Raw genomic sequence first — 27,785 nt, 5'->3', positions numbered from 1 at the left:
CAAATCTGGCCTTAGACACTAACACAACTAGCTGTGTAAACTTAGGCAAGTCACTTAATCCCAGTAGCCTCAAAAAATAAACAAACACATAAATGTTCAGGGAATGCCATTGATTTAAACATTGGTTCTGCTTCTGAGTAGACCTATGACTCCAAGGCAAAGCACTCAGCTTCTCTGTAATACTCTTTGCCTTATATAGACTTCATCTGAGGATTTAAAATATGAATAAATCACTATCTCTGGGATATCTAGAATGGATAAAAACATCAAAGAAAACATTACCCCAGATAAATTCCACATTAGTTGTTAAAATCAATCTATGAACTTTCATGATTTTTACAAGTTATTTTAAAAATAAGCTGGTTTTTCACATAGGGATGGAATAAATAGTCACTGAGTTTTCTTTTAGATCTGAGATTTAATGATTCACAGGCTCATTGATTTAGAACTAAAAGGGACCTAAGAGCTCACCAAATCCAATCTTTTCATTTTACATAAGAGGAAACTGAGGCCCTGGGATCTTAACTGAGATTGATTTTCTTAATTGGGATTTTTCTTGATTGGGAGCTCATGAAATCACCAAGTGAAATAGGATTAGATGAAGAACAGAAGAATATCCAGGATAGAGACCAAAAGGACAACCTCTGTTACTGGGCATCATGCTGATGAAGAGCCAAAAAAAGAATAATGAGGGGTTAGATGGGAAGAAAAACAAGAGAAGGAAATATCAAGACAACTTAAGGAGAAGAAAGCATTAAGGTGAAGAAGATAGCCAGTAATGCTGATGGCTGCAAAAAGGTAGAGAAGAATGAGGGAAAAGCTATTAGATTTGGGAGTTAAGATACCATTAGTGAGTCTGGAGAGAACAGTTTTGGTTGAATGACGAAGTCAGAAAGAAGACTTCAAAGAGTTAAGAGAAAGAGAAAATAGCAAGTAGAGGAATTAATTGTAAACAGCCTTTGCAAAGAGTGTGGCCATAAAAGAGATGTAGCAGGGATGGAGGAATCAAATGAGGTTTTTTAAGGATAATGGGCATGGTTATAGGTAGTACAGAAGTAGCTGGTCAACAGGGAGTGATTGTAATGTGTTTTAACATGAATTTCTAGAGGGGATTGAATATATTTTGGATTGTTTTGTCTGTATAAAATATCATTAATATTTCTCCAATTTAGGCAATTAAAAAGTAAATTAAGGTTATTGCAAAATTATTAGGAAAACCACTGCAGTGATTATAAGCCAAATAAAAAGGAATTCAGGTTCAAAGAAAGTTTTAGTTTATTTCCTGTAACTAGAGTATTTCGATTTGTAAGAAACTAATAGTTTTCAATTGATCCATGATGGACAGAAGCAGCTACACACAAAGAAAGAACACTGGGAAATGAATGTAAACTGTTTGCATTTTTGTTTTTCTTCCTGGGTTATTTTTACCTTCTGAATTCAATTCTCCCTGTGCAACAAGAGAACTGTTCGGTTCTGCACACATATTGTATCTAGGATATACTGTGACATATTTAACATGTATAGGACTGCTTGCCATCTGGGGAGGGGGTGAAGAGAGGGAGGGGAAAAATTGGAACAGAAGTGAGTGCAAGGGATAATGTTGTAAAAAATTACCCAGACATGGGTTCTGTCAATAAAAAAAGTTATAATTATTAAAAAAAGAAACTAATAGTTAATTAATCTGACCCTAATCACAGAAAAAAAAATAATGTACTAATTCACTTTTTTTGTGCATCCATTTATGTCACTGGCTTTTTTTTTTTTTTAGTTGTGCAACAGGGAGCAACATGGTAGCAAATGAAAGCATATATAAGATGAAAAGTGAACAGATTTGATTTCAACTACTTCCTTATTTACTTAACACCTTATGACTCTTGATGAGTCAATTCCTCAGAACTTCTGTGCCATTGTCTGTAAAATGAATTAATAGCATTTACCTTTTAAGGTTCTTCATAACATAGCCCTCAACTACTCTTAAGACATTCTGGAAAGATAACCTACTTTTGAGACAGCATATATGGGGAATATGATTTAATCTATAGGATTCTTAAAGGTTCTTACAAGTGTCTCATGACACCTTCTTAATTTTGAAAATGAATACTGAAGACAATTCCATTATTTATTAGGGACTGAATTAAGACATTCATACCTAAAGGGAACGGAGTGTAAGATTTGTAGTGCTGGTCTCGGAGCCAAGAAATCCTGGTTTCAAGTATTCTCTCTGATATAGATTATCTATGTGACCCCAAGAACAATTTTTGGGGGCTCTAGTAAACTCTCTAAGATTATAGTTGCAGCAAGGATGCCAATCTGCATTGGTAGAGAGTTTCCTCATCTAGGAGTTATCTACACTTGTGAAATTACCAATCTAATCTTCTTTCTTACCTTATTGTTAAAGTGCAAATTCATGGCATATTGTAAAATAGCAGAAAAAAACATTGCTCATCCTAATTACCATTAGTTGGAATAAACTTGTGATTTTATTGGTCTAGGAAAATTTTCATGTCAAGATCCTGCCACTAATGTCAATTGACCATTGGACTGTCATTTAGGGTCTTTGATGTCTTGTGGCACTTCAAGGATGAATGTCTCAAGCATCGTTACAGAACAAATATGTGTTAGAGGACAAGGGGTCTTGCTGAACACAAGGCCTGTCCTCCCATCCTTTAGGAAAAACTGCCATTTAAGCAGGTAGATACCATTGCCCTAATCATTCTATTTCATTGAATGAAAATTTCAGAATCTTTAATGACATCCGTTGCTAAGAAGATGAAGGTGAAAAGCACTATTACTTACTGGTCCTTTATTTTCATTAGTTATCTTTAATTTTCATGATCCCAAGATTGATTATAAAATATGAGACCATTAATTGGATCAGTAGGTGACAGAAGAGATTTTATTCTATTCTGTGATTCATTTACTTGGGGGAAAGGTTGTTCATTCTTCTCAAGATAACTTTCCAATAAGAAAAGAGAATTGTCGTGTACTTCATACTCTTTATTAATGACCCTTTCCCTTTGATCTCTGCTTCCCTTTCTAAATGATGGCAAGATAATGATTTTGTTCATGTCTTTATCATTTTTCCTATGTCTATCAATCTCATTCTATTTTTATTCATCACATCCTATTTTTATTCTTTCTGCCTCCATCTCAATTTCTACCTATACCTCTTTATCTCTTATCTTTAACTTTCTATATCTTTCTTTCTCTTTTTTCCCAATTTCTCACTATTATCATCACTTGATAATGATGCAATAATAATGCATCACTTTTATCAATAATTTTCAGCTCTTCTTTTATGTTTTGCACACTTTATTTATGTACATTGTACATCAGTCTTTTCCTCAAAATCAATCCATAAATTCATTGTCTAAATAATTTTCTTTTTCATGTTTTCGAATGTATATTCATTCTCTTAAGAGCATTACAATATGGCAGCTAATCCACTCAAAGCTCAACTAGTGAACATTTATAAAGAACCTCTATGTGCCAGGTATTGTGTTAAGTGTTGTCAATAAGAAGACAAAATGCAAAATAGTCCCTCGCTTCAAGTAATTTATACCACACTAGTTTATGAAATATTTAAATTGAAAAGCATTTTAGCTAGGATGATTATTTACATTTAGGAGGTAAGAAAAAATTAGTGTTCTTCCAAAAAAATATCCAGGACTGATCATAAATTTAACTAGACAATCAAGAGAGTGCCTTGTAGTAAAAAACCCAGGGAGTAGAGAATATCTAAGAGGAGAGGGATTGATGACATGTTCAAAATCTGAGAAAGATGAGAAAATATGAAAATGAAGAGAAAGTCATTCAACCTAATGATTGTTTTTGTTCTAACCTTTGAGAAAGCTCTTTCAGTGGAGCAGTATTGCTGAAAGCCAGACTCCAGGGATTTCATAATTAAGAAATAGACATAAAGTGGAAATAATTAATGCAATTTTATTGCTTGTTTTGGAGTATGACTGGGGAAAAGGAACAAGGTTTTAGAATAATAGGAGGTAAATGTCATTTTTTAAGTTTGGGGGACATGTGAGCATATTTTTAGACAGTAAGTAGGATGGGGAGCAGCTGAAATTTAGATTATATTGAGGATTATTGAAGGACCAGGTTTCAAGAGTAGAAGTAGAGTGTTGGAATCTTTACAAACTGCTAACTAATTAGAGTTGATCTAATCTTACAAGAAGATGTTTTGGGCAGAACCTGAAACAAGGTACTAAGTAGAACTAATTAGTACAATGCTTGTGTTTGCACCTTTACTCATTGGAGTTCACAAGTTTGCCAGATTCATAAAGTAAACTTTGTACCTTCGTGAATTCACACCTCCCTCAAAGCTCTTTGGGCCAGAGAGCACTATGGGAGAAAACCCATCATCCCTCTCTCTCGTATCCCACAATTCATCCCTCTTGGATAAAAGAAACAGACAGAGGCTCTCGGTCAGATTTCAGCGGAATTACGCCAGAAGCCCTCTCTCCGAGGCAAGGCAAGAGAGAATATATTCCACTTGGCTGGCTGGTCGCAGAAGAGAGTTCAGCTGGACTGGAGAGGAGCACTCTGGTGCAGACACAGAGCACTTTGGGAGATTTCACCGGAATGACATGAAGAGTGGAGCTGGCTGGAGGCTGAAGAAAGCAGAGGCAGAGGCTGAAGGACAAAACCTTTGGATTTGGTGACATTCGGAGGGAGCTCTTGGAACCAAGCAGAGAGATAGGCCTCTAAGCTAACCGGGCTATATTGGAGATAATAAAAGATCTGAACTTTTATCACCTGGCTGCGTTTTGAGAACAAGATCACCACAGTAGAGGATAGAATAATGACTGCAAATAATAATAATAGAATGTTTCATTTTTGTTTCTGTATCTTCCACTATACCTAGCACAGTGCTTGGTCTAATTGGGCCATTATTACATAACTTTTGATTGTTTCATTCAGTAGAAGGTCTTTCCTATGAATAGGTCTAAACATAGGAGATGGATGATCTCTTAGTAGAAAGAAGGGAAGTGTTGGAACTTTTTTTAGAAGAGTTCAGTTTGTTCCTAGACTAGGTTAAAGGACCACATCTTAGAATTTTCCCCATTCCTATCAGATTTTATTTCAAATTAACTTGTTCCAGCTTCCTGGAATGTATATTGTAATCTTAGAGTGAAATGTAAATTCTTTGACAGGGATGATTTTTCATCTTTTCCTTTGTATTCCCAGTGAGTTGCATCTATTAATTGTTGCATTTAAAAGGCTTGTTGCATTTAATGAAAATTTACAGTGATGAGAAGTGTCAGACTCCTGCAAACTTTGGTCTCTTCTAACCCTGATTTTTTCTCAGGAAAAATCAACAGTAGAAGAAATAAGAATTTGATGAGCAACATTCTCTGGAAAGTGGAGAAGTAGAAGGCATATTGAACTCGGTATCAAAGGACATAGGATAACACCTCTAGAGTTGGAAGGAGCTTTAACAAGCATCAAGTCCAAGTCTCTCACAAAAGGAAACTGAGGGATTTTAATTAAGCTAGGGTCACACAGCTAGTGTTTGCAACAATATTTGAAGGGAGATCTTCCTATTTCTAAGTCCAATGCTCTCTAGCTACTGCATCCATCTTTATCTCTAGGATTTGAGTTCAAATTCGAGCTCTGACACTTACTATACATGTGCCTTGCTTCCTATATCTCAGTTTCCTTATCTGTAAAATAAGGACTAGATATCCTCTATGTTTTCAATGACTTATAGAGATAGAATATTATGATCTCTATTTCTGAAAGTACTGATTTCATCTTAGCAGAGTATACCCTTCTTAATCATGTTCTCTGAGAAATCCGAAGGAGTTAGAGCATTAAAAAAAAAAAAAAGCTTTTATTGCTATCAGCTTTGGAAAGAGAATAATCAAGTATCTGATAAAATACTGACAAAAATGATACCTCCTATCCTTTATATTTCCAGTTTAGTACGGAATAGGCAAAGCAATTTAAAGCACATTAATCTGGCCTTTAAAGGTTTCCATTGATCTAATCAATTCTAAGGTCTAAGAGAATTGACTATCCCATTAAAGAGATATGAAGAGTTGGTAACTGAATACTCCTCTGTGATATACCTTTAGTGAGAAGATAAATGATGCTACATTTCAATAGTAGATTTCAACCAAACATTTATTGATTCAGGAAATCTTTCTTATTTCAACTTAACTCTTCTGATTGCTTCTCCTCTCTACTGTCAACAGGAACTAGATTTGGACAAGTGTTTCATACTAAAATTGAAGATGATTTCTGGAAAGAAGGATCAGCTATGTAATTTTAAAATCAGGGGTACATGCCCAATTGGTTGGGCTGCTTTTGTCACAAACTTGTGGTTGCTTTGTGTGAAATTTGCATTTGGTATATCAGAGAAATGCTAACTTAGGGGAAGAATGCTTGACTCTATAAGGTCTTTGAAGGAACCATCATCTCATAGGTTCATTGATCTAGGCCTTATAAGGACCTTTGAGATAACAGAGTCCAATCCTTTCATTTCACATATGAGAAAACTGGATCCAGAGAGCTAAAGTGAGTTGCCTGAAGTCACACAGAAAGCAAGTTGAATGATAAGCATTTGAACCCAGGTCCCATGCCACAAAAGCCAGTGTTCTTGCTACATTACCCTGCCTTTCAATTCATACTTAATGAGTAGACTTCATACCTTGGAGGCTTGATTCAAATTCTGCCTCTGATTTTTACTATACATTTAACCATAGACAAATTATATAACTTTTTTGTGCTGTTTCCTAATCTATAAAATGGACAGAAAACACTTGTACTATTTATATCCTTTGCAGGAGTTATGCAAGAGAAGCACCAACTTTTAAAGCATCATAGAAACATGAGTTAGTATTATCCTAGCTTTCACTTTTTTCAAACTTGCAATTTATGGTGGGCCTAGAAAACAGCTTCTTCAAATGAATGTCCCCAAATGCCTGAGAGCTCAATCACTTAGCAAAGGCCAGAGAGGGGCAGTGCTGCCCATGATAAAAGCTTCCATCCTTGAGAACTCTTGCTCTCTCTACTCGTGTACTTGTCTCCATCAGCAAGGCATGCATATATACACACCTTTATGATCCGTGCTTTTTAATTTAAGACTTTATAAAGTGCAAGTGGGCAGTGGAAAGAACACCATCTCTGGAGTCACAGGATCTGTGTTCAAATCTCACTCTTGATAATATCTGTAAAACCCTGAAAAATTATTTAACTTTCTTGGGCTTGAGTTTCCTCATGTACAAAATGAACAGAATGAACTAGATAGCATATGAAATTTCTTATAGTTCCATATCTATGATCTTACAATGGAAACCTCATATGAGTTAACAGGATAACAAGGTGGCCAAAAATGTTAATGTTTTAAAAATGACATGCAGTGATATATGACTTCCAAGAAGGGAGAAATGATATTGTTATCTGTTTTAGATGATGTCTGGAGTGTTATTTTCTCTTCCAGATAATTTGACACTATCTGGAGAAGGGCAATGAAGACAGTGAAAGATTTTGAATTCTTGCAATAGAATAAGAATAAAAATAGTAGTAACAACAAGAAAATAATAACTGGCATTTGTATAGTTTATTTATATAGTTTAAGATTTGTAAAGATCTTTACAAATATTAATTCATTTGATACAACAATCCTGGGATTTAGGTACTATTATAATATTGAGATCAAGAAAATAAAGATATATTTAGTCTGGAGAAAATTAGAGTGGATATGATTGCTGCATTTAAAGGACTGTCATTGGGGCAAAAAAAAGGAGAGGTAGTTAACCCAAGAGGGTAGAATTAGGAGAATTGGATGAAAACCACAGAGAGAACAACTGGGCTTGATGGAAACAAAACCAAATTTCCAGACATTTAGAATTAACTGCCTCAGTAGATAGTTGATTTCATTCTCCTGGAGACAGGATGAACATTGATTGGTTATATAATAGTGGAGATTTCTTTTGGGACTACAGGCTGGCTATATGGATGCCAAGGATCTTTCCTAAACTGATATTTGGTTTTTTAAACTTTAAATTTTGAAACACTTATGTCAGTTCACCTGCTTGGATTCTACCTTTTGCTTGTTGTTTAATATGTAGATGAGACTCAACTTGGCTTTAGTTTGGTTTTCTGTAATTATATTAACTTCTTGTCGATTCTTCTTTGGCCATTCCTTGACCTCCTATTTCTACCTAAATCATGACATATTTAGTTTTTCAATAGTTATAATATGTTGCACATAATAGGCATTGAATCAGTGCTTATTGAAATTAATTTAATTCACTGAATGAATGAATAAATATCTATGTGCCAAACACTATGATAGGCATTAGGAATAAATGTCTTTACTTTCCAGGAGTTTACAATATATCCAGACCTATACATATAAGTATGCATAAAACATATAGATCATATGTCTGTCTGTCTGTCTGTCTGTCTCTCTCTCTCTCTCTTTCTCTCTTTTGTCTGAGGCAATTGGAGTTAAGTGACTTGTCAAGGGTCAAGTGTTAAGTGTCTGAGACCAGATTTGAACTCAGGTCCTCCTGAATTCAGGGCTGGTGCTCTATCTACTGCACCACCTAGCTGCCTCATGTGTCTCATTTTTGAGGGACAGCTTTTATTAATTGGAGAAATCAGGAATGATTTCATATAGATGGTCAATGAGTTGAGACTTGAGGAAAACTAGAGATTTTAAGAGGTAGAAATGAGGAAGGAATATACTCTACTATAGCTTGGACAAAGGCATGGATAAAAGAAATGGTATTTCTGCTATGAGAACAGGAAGGAGACCATTGTAGTTGCAACATGGCATATAATAAATCTGGGAAGATAGATTGGGGTTCAGTTGCACAGAACTTGAAATACTAGAACACGTTATAGTTGATGCTAGAAGCAATAGAGAACCACTGGAATTTATGGGGTAGGGGAGAATGGATTGGAATAGGGAGAAACTTAAGGAAGGGACTTCTGTCATAGTCCAGGTAAAAGAATGATGGGAAAACTAGCATAATGTGCTAACCATATAGATAGAGAAAATGTTACATAGTTAAGGAAGGCACAATTTATCAACTGATTGTATACACGGCTGATTAAGAATAAGAATATGAGAATGTTACCAACATTTTTACTCTGGTGACAGGGAAGATGGTGGTGACCTTGAGAGATAAAAGGGGCTGAGATAAAAAGTCAGCTTTTCATTTAAGTTGTAGATTATTATGGCAAAATTCATTTCAAAATATCCAATAGGCAGTTGGCCACGTGGGACCAGAGATGAGAAAAAAGACTAGAGTAGAATACGTGGATCTGTGAATAATTTGCATTGAGATGTTAATTAAAGTCATAAAAGATAATTAAGGTATGAAGTGAAAGAGTATATAGAAAGATGATAGAGGACAAAGCAGAGGAAGGAGATAATATCACACAGTTGCTACAGAGCTGGTTTGAAACCCCACCTCTATTGATTCTTTAAATTCCTTCTCCCATTGCTGATAGCTATTATTCACGGTGCAGATTCAAATAAATTGCAAAGGAAAGCAACCGGCATCAAGCTATAGCGGTAATAATTTAAAATAAAAATAAAAGTTCATTTTAACAGCCAAGAATATGATGAATGGGATTTCTGAAGAATTTCTTTTATTCTCTTTGTATCTTTCCAGAATTATAGAACTCCTCTGTCAAATCTACAAAACAGAATTAAGTGATGACTTGAGTAATGAACTGGATAATTCAGACAAAATTGAGTTTTGTTTCCCTGAATTATCTGGCTAACCAATTTGTAGAGTTGCCCTCGGTTTTGAAAGTCTTCAGAAATTGATAAGAGTATCTAGTATCATTATTCCTGTCAAGGGATAAATTGGGGATATGAAATGGGATATGGTCCTTGAAACATAATACAGGACAATACTCAGGGCCATTTCTATTGTGCAATATATTAAACCTTCTATAGGGTAATGCATGCTTAGCCTAAAAGATAATAATCCCTTGGATTGTTAAACATTTAATCATCTGCGAGACATGCAGACACTGAAAGGATTTTGGTCCCAATGGAGTTCAAGCATACTTTGAAATACACATCCTACCCATAAGCCCAGGAAAAGAAAAAAATCCTTTGGCCATTCTAGGAATAAACTATCCTTTCTTTATTTTTCATTTCCAACAGCTCATAATGTTTAGAAGACTATCAAATTTCTATTTAGAAATTGTCAGTTAGGAGAGTCAATTACTTTTCCATTTGATTTCAACAAAAGTTCCTTCTATTTTCAAAACCCTTCCACATCTTAGATAATCCAAACATTTTTATATTTCTAGAGCTAAAAAAATATTTATTTTATGAGAAGAGATTATTTGGTGGATGGAAAGCTGGAAGATTCTCTTTTTGAGGAGAATGTCAGTGAGGTCATAAAGAGGAAAAACTTAATTGTTTGGGATGTTTGGAACTGGAAGGAAAGGAGTACCGCTGTGGGAAATAGTAATTGACTTAGATTTTCCTGGATAAATGGCATATCATTCCAAGGTACTACACAGTCCATCATTATTTTAAAAGGAATTTTTGCTGCATACACACTAAACCAGGTTAAGATAGGATTGAGAAAAGAACCTGCTTTTCAATGTATTAGGAAAATAAAACACCAAGTCTAAAAGGTATGAGAATCACAGAAACTCAGAATTAGAAGCAACATTACTTGCCATATAATCCAGTATTTATTTATAGAACTATTCCCAAATAACCAACCCCTAAGAAGCCATTGATCCTTTATTTAAGATATTCAGTAAGAGAGAACTTCCCCTTGCAGAGCAGCCAATCCTATTTTTGCAAAACTAAATACTATGCAGTATTTTCTGACATCAGGCACGGGTTTGCCTTTTTTGGCAACTTGTGCCAGTTGCTTGTGGTTTGGCCCTATAATAGAATGTCATTCAACATGATGTCAAGGGAATTGTGTCTCTCCCTGTAATGCTATAGAGGACAATAATCAATATCAAAATGGGGAAAATGCCATTTCTACTACTAAATAGATATGCTGATGCTAGATATTGCCTACAGTTTGGACCTCTCCTTAATCACCCTGGAAACTTATCTCTAGCTAGACCTGAGGTTAGCCTTTGGACTCCAAATTTTTTTCTCAGACATGCCTTTTAGCATCTGAGCCCATGTGCAGGTGAACTAGAGACTCAGAAAATGTGGCATATCTTTGAACATTCAATGTACAGATATGCCTAAACATGTTCATTTTGACCCTTCTAATCATATTTACAAAAGAAAATCTGTCACTTCTATAACATTTGTGAAGTATGCATAGGAGATACACTATTTAGGAATGACCCAATTCCCTACTATGTGAATAAATGAAGGTCCTACTATGTGCTAAGCTCTAATGATACAGATAAAATAAAAAACATGATCCCTGTTCTCAAAGAGCTTATATTCCAATGAAGAAATATCACCCAAGGGAAGTGGAGTTTAAAGTTTGCCGTCCATATCAAAGATTACAAACAATGTGGATAAGAAAGAGTTGCAGGGCTCTTCTGGTAGTTTTTTTTTTCTTTCATTTTGAGGGAGTACTAATTATGAGGAGTTTTTTTTTTTCCTACTCCATCCTTTACAGATTAATATCTTTGTCACTCCTATCACTCCTATCTATTGGCCCCTGTTCTGTCCCTTAGGTCCAAGTAGAACCGATTAGCACTAGACAGTTTGAGGGCTGCACTTGTCAGAACCCTGTGAAGTCCTTTCTCTGCAGGCTGAGTACTCCTTTTCCTTCAAGCACTCAGTCAGTTAGGAATTATTAATGGATCTTCCTGTGGCACATACTTGAGACCCTGTCCTTTCCCAGTTGCTCTTCTCTGGAGACTTTCCAGCTTAGCAATGAACTTCCTAAAATGTGCTACCCATAATTAACCTGGGAGCTCTTTTCATTCAATCTCTTTAATATAGAGATGACAAAACAAATTCAGCACTTAAGTGATTCTTTCAAATTACATAATTCAGTCAGAAGGATAGCTAGGCAATGTAGTACATAGATTGCTCAGCCCGGACTCAGGAAAATATGGCTTTTAATGTGGTTTCTGACACTTACTGGGCTGTGTGATTCTGGGCAAGCCACTCCTATTGACTTCAGTTTCCCCATCTGTAAAATGGGGATAATAATTACTTCCCAGGGTTGTTATGAAGATCAAATGAGAGAGTATTTGTAAAGCACTTAGCAGATTGCCTGGCAGATGATAAGTAGTACGTGAACAGTTATTGTTGGTGTTTCTGGTGTTAAAAGATTCAGGAATGAGATACTGGTGTTATCCACATTCTTCTTCCTCCCCACCCATTCACATACATTGTCAATAGGAGGATCATTGAGGAAGAACATTTTTGATGTTGAATACTGACCCCAGACTGAGTTCTTGGCTAATAGATGCCTAATAACTACTTAAAATTAATTTCTTATTCTTTTTTTCTAAATTTCTTTGGTTTGGGCTGCCCTTCTTCTTGACCTTTGCCTCTTTGAGCATCTACCTCCAATTTTCTTCTGGCTCAGCTCAAGCACCACCTCCTCCAAGAAGCCCTCACCTGGCTTCTGCCCTGCTGCTGGGCCCTCCATCCTTCCTAAGTATTTAGTATATAATTTGCCAATATTTTAACATACCCATTTGTAGAGGGCTGGAACTCTAGAGAAGTATACTTGAAACAAGGTATTAACTCAGTGGAATTGATGAGATGATGGTTCTCTAGTTCACATATATACTTAGTACTTAGTATGGTGATGTAATGCTTCTCTAGTTCACACTTATTCAGTATGCTGTAATGATGTAATTGTACTAAGGTATATAAAGGCTGAGGAGGATTGGAAAAGAGACATTCTCTCTTTGACCAGCCTCGTGGTGGCTCTCCTGTCTCCTTCACCCCTCCACTAAGATCAAGATTTATCATTAAACTATTTATGTATTTACCTACGTTTGGCAATAAAACAAAAACCTCTTGAGAACACAGACTATTTTGATATTATCTTTCATATAGCCCCAACAACCTAATATAGAGATTGGAAGACAACAGGTGCTCAATAAATGCTCTTTGGACTTAGAATTCTGTCTCAGCCACTCCTTTTTGAATTATCTGACTTCCCTAAGGCTCTCTTTTCTTATATATAAATGGGGATAATCCTGTCAGATTGCCTAGCAGGCAACTCTTCAGTGATATCAAATAAGATGATGAAAAATGCTTTTACAAACCATCTGATTAGGTGGGATGCTATTATCATCATCATCATCATTATTATTATTTGAAATCTGGCAATTCACCAACTTTAATAATTCCATGATAAAATATGGAAAAATTTCCAAAAAAAAAATTATTGGAATTCAGCCAAAACCCAAATAAAAGTATCAGGCACTTTTGCAGCATTCTTAATACCTCAGATTGGGGCCAAGAGATGTCAGTTCTCACTATCTTGACTCCCCAAAGAGAGCAGAGAACAGACTCAATTACCTTATTAGGAGTTGGCAACTGCCTACATTCCTGTAATTAATTAAGCTAATGAGTAAACCATATGATATTTTTAGCATAAGGAGTGGCGATGATTTGGGGGAAATGAATTAAATAAATTAGAAAATGTGCTTCCCAAATTGATCTTCCTTGGATTCTGTACAAACTACACACCATCAATCAGTTGGGATCCCGGAGTGCCTACAACTTTCACCCTCTGCTTTAGAAAATTAATCATAATCAGTTAGAAGCCTCCTTATTTTTCCAAGGATTCAACAGTTTTTCTTTTTAACTCCTATCCATCTTCATCTATACACACATATATATACATCTACGTTATCTATAGACATACACTTAAATATGTGAGTTATCATCATACCTATATCTTCATTCTCTCAGAGAAAATTATATACACATTTTCATATATGTATATAGAGTTTCCATGTATACTAACACTCATGTACAGTGTATATACACGCATACAAAACATGTGTTGGCAAATACACATTGTTTACACATACACACAATACATATACAACCTAACATGTATATGCCTATAGATAATTATAAGAATTTCTATATCTGTGTATCAATGTATGTATATATTTATGTATCAATGTGTAGACACACACAAACATACAAATATATGTATCTGTCATCTGTCTTATCTCCTAATACATAATTTCCCCAATAGATCCTTAAATTTTAATACAAATTAAGAAGCATAACAGTTTCCCATAAACTAAGTTGGATATGTTGGTTAGAAGCTGGGTATGGTAGAAAAGTATGAACTCATGTAGAAAGAGATATGTTAGGAAAGTGGAATGAGGATGCATCCAGGGAAATAGAGATAGTGGTGAAGAGGAAGGGTAAAATCATCCCTCTGCACTTAAGAACTACAAGTGCTATCAACCTTCTTCTCACTCCCCAAACCATCGTCTTCCTGTTACTTTTATAGCGTTGTACCTCAGGTTTGAATTTATTGCTAATGTAGCAATTAGTTCAATGCAGGAATTGCATGACTATCAGTCTAAAAGGGAAACAGTAGTTTAACTGCATTAAAGAAGCATCTTCCCTGATCCCTGAATGTTCAAATATGTGTGTATGTATACATATCAATATAAAACACGTAGATGGCATGGATTGACTGACAACAGCACGATTCCTTTAGTCAAAATCAATCGTAATGAGTTTTGTCCTTGTTGGTTGATCTTCTTGTTCTGTTTTTTTAGAGTGACTGGCTTGAATTCAACTATTCAAATTTAGAATGAACTGATTCAATTTCTTCTCCCTTACACTGAAAAATAAAGCCAGAATACGTCAACCTTTTGTTCAAGCCCTTCCTATGGCATATTTTGACTGTGATAGCCTGGGAAACCTTACAGTGTGGCAGGAAGCATTTTGAGATTCAGTTCCACAGCAGGGGTTGATTAAAAATGAGAGAGGGCATTTCATCCCCTATCACTGATACCTAGATCAATTAAATCATAGGTCTGAACAAGTACAATAAAAACAAATGAAAGAAACCCCAAACAAAGATGCTGGGCTTTTATGGGCTTCTTTATTTTTTATGAATGCCTTTGCAAAAGTAATTTTCCCACATCTGGATGCAGCTTTTCTGCACCTCTGCTTTACTTTCAGAACAGCTCAGGTTCCACCCTCTGTATTGAACTTGTTCTAATGACTTCTATCTATACCCCTATTTCAATGCTTATTCTCTCATGAAATTAAAAAAAAATCTTTGTCTTTTCTTATATGTTTACATAACAGGTTTACGTTTACATACATAATTTTTTTATATGTAAGATTTTAGATCTGCAAGGGTCCTAAAGATCTTCAAATAAAGGAATGGGCATTTGAAGTTAAATGACTTGTTTAGGGGCATACAGTTAGTATCAGTCTGAGCCTGGATTTAAAACCAGTTCTTTCTGATTCTGGGTTCAGTATGGTGCACCCACCTCAAAGAAGAAGATGTTCTATGAAAAAAAGTAGAATTGCAGTAGATCAAAGACAACATGATATGCAGAAATTGAGAGATATCTACACTTCAAATGTTCATAGGACTATATGTCCCATCCTGTGATACAGTCTCCTTCATGGTGTTTTGATCAGCCATAATTGGACATGTGGTACCTTGACCCCAACATAGTGATGCCATAGTGATTCATTTGAGAATGAAGGACAGCAACCAACCAATCAGACTAAAATAGTGCTTGGCACAAAGTAGAATCAACAAATTCTATTTGTCTGATATCAAGTTTCATAAAAAAAAAAGACTACAAATGAACTATTACCTAATGACACAGCATCATAGTGCAATGAAAAGAGCTCCTAGCTTGAAGTCATTGGATCCAAGTTCAAATCTTAGAGTTTATTACCAATATAATCTTGGGCAATAACTTTAACCATGTGAGTCTCTGTAATCTTTGGGACAATGATCTTATCTGAATTTTTTAAAATGAAATTAGTAATTAAATTTTTATCTAATTGTGCAAATTGAAATCTTTCATTTTCTCTGCCATAAATTTAAGGAAAATAAAAATAATATAGAATATTTTCTTAACAAGTTTAACTTTAAAACTAGTTTTAACTTTAAATGCACATTTATAAAAATTCTTCAAAGGATAAAAATTACTCATATGAACCAGCAAGATTTCTTTGAATCTCTTTTCTCTTTCTCATATTTTTAATTTTTATGTTAGTACTACTCAAAATCTCCCACAATCTCCTTTGTAAGATTGTGTATGATATTGTACATTAAATAAGCAATTCTCTTCATTGTCATAGCTTTCCTCTTAGAAAAGAGATCAAGTGTTTATTGGTTGAGGAAATGTGTAAAGGGCTGAAATTCTGAGTTGATGCACTGGGGTTGGACAACTGAGCACTCAAGGCTAATTACTGATTGGATAATATTCTACTAGTATATACTTGGAAAATGGCCCTTCCCACTGTTCTGTGATGTTTGATCTTTTGGTATATACGGAGAATTGTGGGAGGGATTAGGAGGTGGAGTAAGACAAGCCAGAGTCACTTTGGCAGTAGAGGAGGAGAAGAAAGGTCACGGAGATCCTGTGTCCATTCCTTTCACTTCTACCCCTAAAGACCAAGAATAAAAACCAAGGACTTTTGCTTATCCTGACTCTGGCGGATTCTAAGGTATCCAGGGTGCTAACTCGGTCTTCAAAGAAATGTCTGACCTTGACTACTTCCTTATGATAAGTTTTATGCTACTTAAAGTAAATCTCTTCTAAAGTAAACAAACAAAAAATTAAAGTAAATACCCTCTAAAAATCAAGAAAGCTTGCATTATTATCTAATTCATGTTTTTATTTTTCCCCATTTCTTATTTGTCATAATCAACTATTTATATATGTCTAAATGAACATTTTTTTACTCTTTCATCCAAATTGCTAACACCTTAAATTGCTAATTATTATTAAAATTGGTATTATTAGTTATTAACATCCTGTAAAGTCCCTCATGTCTTCCTTCTTTTTACCCATCTGATGAAACCTTCTCAGAATCTTCTTCTTCTTTTTCTTTTTGGTAAAACAGTTGGGGTTAAATGACTTGCCTAGGGTCACACAGCTAGTAAATGTTAAGTGTCTAAAACTAGATGTGAAGTTAGGTCCTCCTGACTTCAGGGTCAGTGCTTTATCCACTGCATCATCTAATCACCTCAAAATCTTATTCTTAAATGCATGAAATAAAAATACTTAACTTAACAGATGAAATGAAATACACTGAAATAAAGTTATCAAAATATGTTTAAAAAACAAACAAATTCAACAGATTTGCTCATTTATGTGTATCAACTGAACATAGGTTAAAAATCCCTGGTAAATGTCCACTCTGGCTTCTCCTCAGATTTTGACAACAAATCTCACTATAATAGATCTATTTTTGCTTTCTCTTTTGCTTGGCTTCTCATTTTTTTTTGACAGGTGGGAAAGGATGTGAGACTGTCTTTGAGTACTTAGATGATGGACTAGACTTGTTCTTATTGCCAGGGGGTAAAATGAGGTTCTGTGGGTAGGAGTTGTAAAGAAAAATATATTAAGATACATTTATAGAAAATCTTTCTTCCTATTAATTGAAAATATTTGAAAGTGAATTGGCAACTTCAAGAATGATAGATATTACATTATTGGAAATTCTTGTCAGACGTGACAATGACAATATGCTTGTACAAGATAGGTTGTATTAGATGATCTCTTAGGTCTCTTCCAATTTTGACTTTCTGTGATACTCTTCCCCTTCTTCAGTTTTTAAAAGGTCTTCCTCAATAGTTATAACTCTCCTGTTCTAAAAATTTTATGTATTTTGGAGATTTTGTTTGTTTGTTTGTTTTGTTGCTCCTTTCCCTGTCCAGCATAGCTATTAAGGTCCCATTTTGCTCCAAGAATATTAAAAATAGAGCTGAAAGGTAGATAAACAATCTTAAAATCATCCTCCAAAGAACATGCATTTGAATGTTTAATCTCACACCCTCTCAGCCTGCTCAGAAGCAATAGACATGTCAGCACATTCCATTTGTCTGTTATAGTTAATATGGAGTCCAGATTTTCTTGGTCTCTGTTCAGAAACAATATATATGTCAGCAAATTTTGTTTGTCTGTTATGGTTAATATGGAGTTCTATATTTTCTTGGTTATATAGGGATATACATATATCCCTAGTCTATAAATGCCTACCTTCACTCTGAGGACAGATGAAAACATCAGTGCTTCTTCAGACACTCCCCCAATGTATAACCTTTTCTGAAAGACCGGAGCATGATCATTCTCATCCTGAACTTCAATGTACACTTTGGCTGAATTGCCTGGGAGGGAAAAATAATAGATTTCAATTATATGTCCAAGTCAACAACCTTAAAAATTCTTAGGCTACAAAGGAAAAAGGGCTATTAACATAGAGGCTACTGGAAATTACACAATTAAAGACATAATACAATTTTTTTTCCTAAAAAAAGAGGCTCAGTAATAACATTATTTATCTTAGATATTGCTTAATTATCCCAAAGTCCATAGATAGAATATTCTCAATTCTGATCATCACTAGGGTAACACTGGCTGGGAGTGATGCATTTTATTCCCATATATGAGTGGATAAATTCTCATGACACTTTATCTGCAGTAATTATCAAACTTTTCCACTTCCACAAATGTATTTAGTCTACAGCTTGATTTATTTTCAGGGTCACTGGCAAAGATCGACCTCTATTTACAAGAATGAACATTCATAGCTTACCTTTAAGAATAACAGTGTCTATATCTGTTCTTATAGCCATGTCAAATCTACATGTTTATATGGAAATATCATCCATTATCTTTTGCCCATATTTGAAATTGTCAGGCTGTTTGGCTCTTGTCCTGCCACTGACATATCTTGGCTGTAAGATCCTAAGCAAGTCACTTAGCCTCTTATTGCCTTAGAAAACTTTCTCAAGTACATATTTCCTATTGAGCACTCTGTACTCTGATGAAATCATGGATCTAATAAAAAACAAAAACAAACATTATCCTGGTCCTTATCGAAGCTGCTACAGTTCTTGCTATAGCTGTTGCAATCAAAAAGGAGTCCAGAGTGACAGTTTCCTGATGGTCGTTGTTCTATTTAACACTGTAATAGGACAGCGACATTGTGGGAAAAGACACAAGAAAAAAAAAAAAAAAGAAAACATTGTCTTTCTCCTTCCTTCCTTCTTAAATTCCACTAACCAAATTTGACCCAAAGTAGAGATTTGAGAAAACATGTTTCCTTTCCTTTTCTTTCCTTCTCACCTCATGATTTTGAAGGGAGATCTTGAGTATTCAACATTGAATAAAATGTTGTATTTTTATCAACATTTAAAAATTAGAAATTTAGATAAGGCTTGAAATCCAAGTCTCATTCCAAAATGATTTTATGGAAAGTACAAAATCCTGCCTTTCATTAATAGGAGATGTATATGCATATAAAAATATTGAAACACAATTATATCAAAAACTTTTTTAGAATTTCAATTTTGAGAATCTCTTTATATATATATCATAAAATAATATTTTCATAGCATAGTGATGATGCAATTTTATTTGTAGAATATAAGTTAGATTTGGGGATAAATAGGACAACAAAGCATTGACAGAGAGATCTTGACCAAAACTCAAGAAAACTTGGGTTTAAAGATTACTGCTGATCCATGCTGGCTATTTGACTCTAGGAAAGTCCCTTAACTTTCTTTCCCTCAGGCATTCTCTTAAAACTATAAGTTGCAAATCAAACAACCAGTCAATTAGGAGACATCATTTGTCAAAATGGTTTTGTTCCAGGTATTGAGGTATGTTAGAGCTATCAAAACCATACAAAAGTAATCCAATTGTCTAGAGAGGAGTTCTCTCTCTAGGAGTCCCCTTAAACATTGAAGTGACAAGCCAGGCTTTAAAAAAAAAATCACTATCTATAACTCAGTTAATTTCATCAGGAATTTTCACGCATGTGTTTTTAAAAAATTCTGTCTAAACATACTACCAATCATTAAAAGGCAATACTTCATAAATGTAGGAAATCATTTCCATAGCATATTTACTTATCTCACATTTTCATGTTTTTTTTTTCTATTTCTGTATTAAGATATATTAATAATACCTTAAGAATGAGTTATTCACACAAAATCAGATGTAAACAATTGGAAAAATATTAATTGCTCATGGGTAGGTTAAGCTAATATAATGAAAATGACAATTCTACCTGAATTAATCTACTTATTCAGTTCCATACCAATTAAAAATACTTTATGCTGGAATAAGAACTCACTATTTGACAAAAAGTGCTGGAAAAACTGGAAATTAGTATGTCAGAAACTAGGCATTGACTCACACCTAACACCTATAGCAAAATAAAATCAAAATGGGTTCATTATTTAAATATAAAGAGCAATACTATAAGTAAATTAGAAGAACAAAGGATAGTCTATGTCTCAGATCTGTGTAAAAGGAATGGGTTTTTGGCCAAAGAAGAATTAGAGTGTATTATGGGATGCAAATGGACAATTTTGACTGTACGAAGTTAAAACATATTTATTTATTTATTTTTTTTTACAAACAATATCAAGGCAGACAACATTAGAAAGGAAGAATTAAATTGGCAAATATATATATATATTCAAGGTTCTGATAAAGGCCTACTTTAAAAATATGTAAAGAAATGATTCAAATTAATATTAATACAAGCCATTCTCCAATTGATAAATGGTCAAAGAATATAAAAAGACAATTTTCAGATGAAGAAATTAAAATCACTTCTATTCATATGAAAAAATGCTCTAAATCACTATTGATTAGACTAATTCAAATTAAGACAAGTTGAGGGTACCACTACACATTTCTCAGATTGGGCAAAATGACAGGAAAATATAATGATGAATGTTGGAGAAGATGTGGGAAAACTGGGACACATATATTGTTGGTGGAATTGTGAAGTGAGCCAACCATTCTAAAGAGCAATATGTAACTATGCCCTAAGAACTATCAAACTGGGCATACCTTTTGATCCAGAAGTATCTCTACTGGGCTTATATCCCAAAGACATCATAAAAGAGGGGAAAGAACCCATATGTACAAAAATATTTGTTGCTGCTTTTTTGTAGTGTCAAGGACCTGAAAATTTTGTATTTTGATCAACTGGAGAATGGATGAATAAGTTATGTCATATTAATGTAATGGGATATTATTGTTCTATAAGAAATATTGAGCAGGCTTAATTCAGAAAAACCTAGAAAGATTTACATGAACTAATGCTAAGTGAAGTGAGCAGAACCAAGAAAACATTGTACACAGTAATAACAAGATTATATAATGATCCACTGTGAAGGACTTGGCTTTAATCAATAATGTGATGATTGATAGCAATTCCAATAGATTTAGGATGGAATATGCCCTCTGAATCCAGGGAGAGGACTATTAATTCTGAATGCTGATCAAATATTAGTATTTTCATTTTTTGTTTTTTTTTTCTTTCTCATGTTTTCCTCTTTTTGTTTAGTTTTTCTTGTACAACATGACAAATATAAAAATATATTAAAATAATTTACACATTTAACCTTTATCAGATTGCTTGCTGTCTTGGGGAAGAGAGGAAGTAACAGAGGGAGGAAGAAAAATCTGTAACCCAGTCTTACAAAATAAATGTTGAAAGCTATCTTTACATGTAGTTGAAAAGATAAAATATTACTGACAAAGTTTTTTAAAAGCACATACGGGTAAGCACTTAATAAAATATCCTTTGCCTGCTTCAAAAAGAGGAGTTATGTTCATTTGGCTGCTTCAAAAAGATAATGAAATTATTTCAGACAGTCTGTCTGGATTACTGGTTTTTGAGCTTCTGGGCTTGAAACTTGGAGGCTTGCTTGATTTGAAATGTCACTTCCCCTCCCTAGACTTCAATTTCCTTTTCAGTAAAATCAAGGAGTTTGGCTAGGCTGCCTCAAAATTGCTTCATTTGGTTCCCCACAATATCCCAATGATATGGATGCTATTATTATCTTCATTTTACAGGTGGAAAAGCGGAGACTTAGAAAGATCAGCTGTTTGCTCAGGATCACATATCTAGATTTAGTCCTACTTCTTGCTGACTCCAAATCCATTGGTCTATCCATGGTTCTACTTTGTCACTAGCTGTGACACTTTGGATAAACAGAGGAGGGAAGAAATCTGATAATTCTCTGGGTGCTACCAAACTGACAACTGATTACCAGAACTAATAAAGCTTTTCAATGGCTAGGACTAAGTGACCTTAAGTTTTTAGTAAATATAAATTAATTTAATAGTTTTATTCTTAGAAGTGATTTGAAATTGTAATATTTATTTATTACTGGCATTTTTCTTTAAGAAGGCATCATAGCCTTTTGTGATTTTTTTTTTTTTACTTGAATTATTTAACAGCCACATGGCCATGATTACATTAGATTGGAAAGTGAGCAAAACTATGCCCACTAGGTGGCTGTAATTGATAAGTCATTTGGAGGCACTAGAAAAATAATCAGAATCTACAGGAAGAAGACATGATACTTACCACCTAATGTAGTCAATCAGCATAGTGATTTCAATTGATGTCCATTTAATTTAACAAGTTATTATTAAACCCCTACTGTGTGCTTTGATGAATAGTATATAAAGAACTTCTGGCCTGGGACACATACTGGTTGTATGATTCTGAGCAAGGTCTTCACTTCTTAAGTTACTTTTAAGTTCCAGACAATTAAGACTAAAAATCACAGAACAGTTGTGGATCTACATTAGTAGTGGGGAATGTCTCATCTGGAATTTGTTCTATCAATGGAAATATCTATGAGAAAAAAGTTCTTCATGAATCACCTGGAATACAGACAGAACTAAAATCTTTCCTATTAATAAAAATGGAATACAGCAGAATTTTTCAGCTACTCATATTTTGATAATTCTATTATTGACCACCAACACCTTCTAGATGTTCAAATAGGGATGTGAATTATATTCAGCCATTATAGATGTTGGTCATAAGATGTTGGTATGATAGCTATTGCCAGGAACCCCTTGATCCAGACATATCATTTGGATTTAAAAAAGAAAAAAAAATAGCTTCTTGTAAGTTAATAGAGCCAATTACTCAATTTCAAATTGATATCCAAAGGTAGAAATTGTAAAGGGCACATGGTCATACTTAGGCTATGACTTTGGAGCTTAGAAGGGAGGTAAGTAAATGGATGTATATAACCTCATTTGACTGGGCTTTTACCATTTCTTTAATAATATCCCATTCTTTCTTAGTCCCTCCCTTCTTTTTATATGATAGTTCAGCAAATTCTGGGGCAGACAGGAAGCACTGTTTAAACTGTGCTGGGCCTGGAGATAGGAAGATTCATTTTCCTGAATTCAAATATGGTCTTAAATATTTACTAACTGTGCGACTCTGGACTGGTCACTTAATTCTATTTCTCTCAATTTCTTCATCTGTAAAATGAATTGTAGAAGAAAATGGCAAATCACTTCCATATTATTGGCAAGAAAACCCCAAATGAAGTCACAAAAAATCAGATATGATTGATGACAATGACAATAACAAATTTGGGGAAGCAGCTGATAACAACTGGTAGAGTTAGAGATTGCACCCTTTTATGCAACATAGGAAGCTTTCATTCTAATCACCCATCAGAGTTTCTTCTTTTTGAATTAACATTATTTTTTTGCTCAAAGAATGCTGGATTTCCAAGATGTCTTAGGGATTATCTGGTCTAATCCAACAATTTGCACATGAAGAAATAAGGCTTAGCTAGAGATTTGCTTTGCCTAAAGTCACATCTTTAATGGAGGTCACATCTTCCAATCCAGGCCTCTTAGATATCAAATTTATATTCTCCATTATGTACAAGCAAGCATCAAAGAGAGTTACTATCAGAAAGCAAATAATGTTTGAGAAATAGAGATGGGTACATTTTAGATATTCCCTTAATATATTCACATAAGTCATTGAATTTTTTTCCATTTCAAGGCACACCTGTGTCCTCATTAAATACCACCAAAATAGATGCATATATATATATATATATATATATATATGTGTATCTCTCTCTCTACATACACACACACACACACACACACACACATATATATATCCTCATTTTAGTAGTTAACAGATTGTACCTTGAAATATAGAGATATTTATATATAAATGACTTTTCTAAAAGTCTCTTTATAAGTAGTTAAATATACTTTCAGAAATATCCCTTCAAAATAAGAGGTATATTTTTCCTTAAAAATTATTTAGTTAGTTTTAATACACATTGGTATGTGAATCATGTTGGGAGAGAAAAATCAGAAGAAAAGGGAAAAACCATGGGAGAGAGAGAAAAACAGAAAAAAAAAAGAAGTGGACATATCATGGGTTGATTTCCATTCAATCTTCATAGTTCTTTTTTCTAGGATGCAAATATTATTTTCCACCCAAAGTCCACTGGGATTGCCTTGGATCATTGAACCACTGACAAGAAACAAGTCTTTCATAGTTGATCATCACACAATCTTGCTGTTACTGTATACAATGTATTCCTGGTTCTGCTTGTTTCACTCAGCATCAATTCGTGTAAATTTTTCCAGGCCTTTCTAAAATCATCTTGTTCATCATTTTTATAGAATAATAATATTCTATTACTTTCATGTACTGCAGCTTGTTCAGCCATTCCCCAATTGATGGGAACCTGCTCCTTTTCCAATTCTTTGCTACCACAAAAAGAGCTACTATAAACATTTTTGCACATGTGGGTCCTTTTCCCTCCTTTGTGATTTCCTTGGGATACAGACCCAGGAATGGCACTGCTGGGTAAGATGTATATTTCTTGATATTAACTAAAGTATACCTTTTAAAATATTGTTTATCAAATAACCTGATTTTCCCATAAGCTATTTTTTTTATCCATAGGTAGCATTGTATACTGTAGAGATTATTGCATTTGAATGATCATTAATCCAGGCTTTTCTTTTTCTTGCCTGCTAGACCTTGGGCAAATAGCAAAATTCATTTTGACTTCCATCTCCTCTTCTTTAAAATGGGAGGATTAAATAAGGATTTTCTTTTTGTTGTAATTTTCCTTTGACTTGTGTTGTCTTTTAAAATGATAGTATTGAAAAACAGGAAATGGAATAAAGGAGAGATGTTAACATACATTTGCCAATGATGTTAAGGAGTAATATCATTAATAAGGGATAAAAGCTGATGGACTCAAAAAATGAGGATGCAGAAAGCTTGGTGGGATGACAGCATTATATCATATTATCTCAAGAACACATGGAAATTAAACTTGAAAGAAGAAAACAGTTAAAGAATTGAATAGATTTATCAACAGTTGTATAACAAACTATTTTCATTATTCATTACAATGGAGCCATATTATTTAGATTCTAATTTGAATGTCTAATGTACTTTTATAAGAAGCAGAAATGACTATTAAGAAAACAAAGATAGGATTTGCATCTGAGCCAGGCCAAATCCTCAAGAAGTAATCTGTGTTGGGAGCAATGCAACGTAAAAAAAAATAATGACAATAAGACCATACATCATGGGAAAATTAATTTGGAAAGTACTAATACTAAATAAGAAAAGTAAAAGACCATCAAATAGGACTACCTATATAGCTGCTGGCTATAAAATCTTTTTGAGAACAATATACTCATCTCTAAAGGATATCCTTGATGAAAATACAAGAAGGGAGCAAGAATTGGTGGAACCTCTAATATGGTAGCATGGACTCACATGTACTATTCTTTATATCGCTCCAAATTACTTTTAACTATAACTCTAAAATTTTAGAGTACTAGAACCCACAAAAAGACAAAGTGGAAAAATTTCCTAGCCAAAGACAAGTTAGAAGTTCAGTAAGAAACCATCTACTACATTAGAGTCAGAGTGGAACACAATCCATCACAGGCTGTCAGTACATTTGAGATACTAGAAAATCAGAAATAGGCCTTGGAAGCCATTGAATCAGTAGTGGCAGTGGCAGCCCACAGACAGTAAGGGATTGGACAACTGGGCAGAAGGAGATTATAGCAGCCTCTTTTTTGCCACAGTCCTTGGTGGCAAGGAGAAGAAGAATATTAGGGACACCAGAGATTTCAGTTACAGTGGAATCAGCCCTTCCCCTTTGAATTTCAGGGCAAGAAAGGTACTTTCAGTAGCTCACATAGCAGAACACAAATCAGGAGAGCAGTAAGCATACCTCTCCTTAGATTATAGCAATTTTGAAGGACTAAAAACTTACAGGTCTCTAAAAGTATCTTTGAAAACAGCTGCATGAAAATTGAATTTTGGGACAGTGCATCATCCATCCTGGAAGCAGATCCCTACTTTAACAAAGAATTGAAAGTAAAAGAATAGGCTGAGAAAATAAGAAAACAACAGAAAAATAATTTCTGAGTATAGAAAGTTACTGTGGTGACAAGGAAGATCAAAACATCCACTCAGAAGAAGATAATGAAATCAAGGCTCCTACATGCAAAGCCTTCAAGAAAAAAGATGACTAGGTCTTTGGCCATGAAAGAGGTCAAAAAGGATTTTGAAAATCAAGTAAGAGAGGTAGAGGAAAAATTGGAAAGAGAATGAGAGCAATGCAAAGAAATAATGAAAAATGAACCAACATCTTGGTTAAGGAAATTTTAAAAAAATAAAGAAAATAACATCTTTAAAACAGAGTAAGCTATCTGTTAAAAGATGTACAAAAAGCCAATGAGAAGAATGCTTTAAAAAACAGAAATGGTAAAATGGAAAAAGGCACACAAATTCAATGAAGAAAAAATAAACTTATTAATAATAGAATTGACCAAATGGAAAGCTCACTGAAGAAAATATTTACTTAAAAATTAGAACTGAGCAAACGGAAGCTAATGCCTTCATGAGAAATCAAGAAACAATAAAACACAACCAAAAGGATGAAAAAATAGAAAACAATGTGAAATACCTCATTGGAAAATCAACTGACCTGGAAAATCGATTCAAAAGAGATGATTTCAAAATTATTAGACTACCTGAAAGCCACAATCAGCAAAAAGAGCCTAGATATCATCTTTTAAGAAATTATTAAGGAGAACTGTTTTGATACATTAGAAATTAAAAGAAACCACTGATCACCTCTTGAAAGATAACCTCAAATGAAAATTCCCAGGAATATTATAGTTAAATTCCAAAGCTCTCATGAAAATACTGCAATCAGTCAGGAAGAACTTAATCAGATATGGTAGAGCCACAGAGAGGATAATACAAGATGTAGCAGCTGTTATAGTAAGAAATAAAAGGTTTGGCATATTGTATTTTAGGGTACTGAAACTAGAATAATGACCAATAATCACCTGTCCAGCAAGACTGAGTACAATACTTCAAAGAGAAAATAGGTATTATAGGTAATCAACGAAATTGAGGACTTTGAAGCATTATTAATGAAAAAAAAAAGCTGAATAGAACATTTACTTTCAAATCCAAGAAGCACAAAAATGTAATCAGCAAAGGGAACTCTTAAGGAACTTAATAGGGTTAAACTGTTTATATTTCTACATGAGAAGATGATATATGTAATCAGAAGAAGTTTTTCATTATTAGGGCAGTTAGAAGTGTATATAGACAGGGCACAGATATGGGTTGAACATGAAGGGATGGTATCTAAAAATAAAATTAAGAGATGACAGAAATATGTACTAGGAGAAAGAAGGGAAAGGGAGAGATAAAATAGGGTAAATTATCTCACATTAAAGAGACAAGAAAACTTTGTGAAGTGATGCAAAAGGCATTCTTCTGAGCAAAAAAAAAATGTCTTACACAC

General features: G+C 34.1%; 1 protein-coding gene and 1 non-coding gene across 2 annotated transcripts in view; one reads left to right on the top strand and one right to left on the bottom strand.

Annotated features, from left to right (window-relative positions):
- Positions 1–27,785, bottom strand: part of PCDH15 (protocadherin related 15) — an 859,006-nt gene that overhangs the window by 80,663 nt on the left and 750,558 nt on the right. The window contains exon 25 of the mRNA XM_051973865.1: positions 18,157–18,284. Coding sequence (XP_051829825.1) covers positions 18,157–18,284 — 128 coding nt within the window. The remainder of the gene's footprint in view (positions 1–18,156; positions 18,285–27,785) is intronic.
- LOC127552653 (small nucleolar RNA SNORA16B/SNORA16A family) lies at positions 18,985–19,121 on the top strand. Its single transcript, XR_007951508.1, has one exon. It is a non-coding gene; the product is annotated as a small nucleolar RNA SNORA16B/SNORA16A family (small nucleolar RNA).

The sequence above is a fragment of the Antechinus flavipes genome, chromosome 2 (genome assembly GCF_016432865.1).
Source record: "Antechinus flavipes isolate AdamAnt ecotype Samford, QLD, Australia chromosome 2, AdamAnt_v2, whole genome shotgun sequence".
Taxonomy (NCBI): domain Eukaryota; kingdom Metazoa; phylum Chordata; class Mammalia; order Dasyuromorphia; family Dasyuridae; genus Antechinus; species Antechinus flavipes.
The sequence above is the reverse complement of the archived record's forward strand: the minus strand, read 5'-3'. Positions and strand labels throughout refer to the sequence as shown.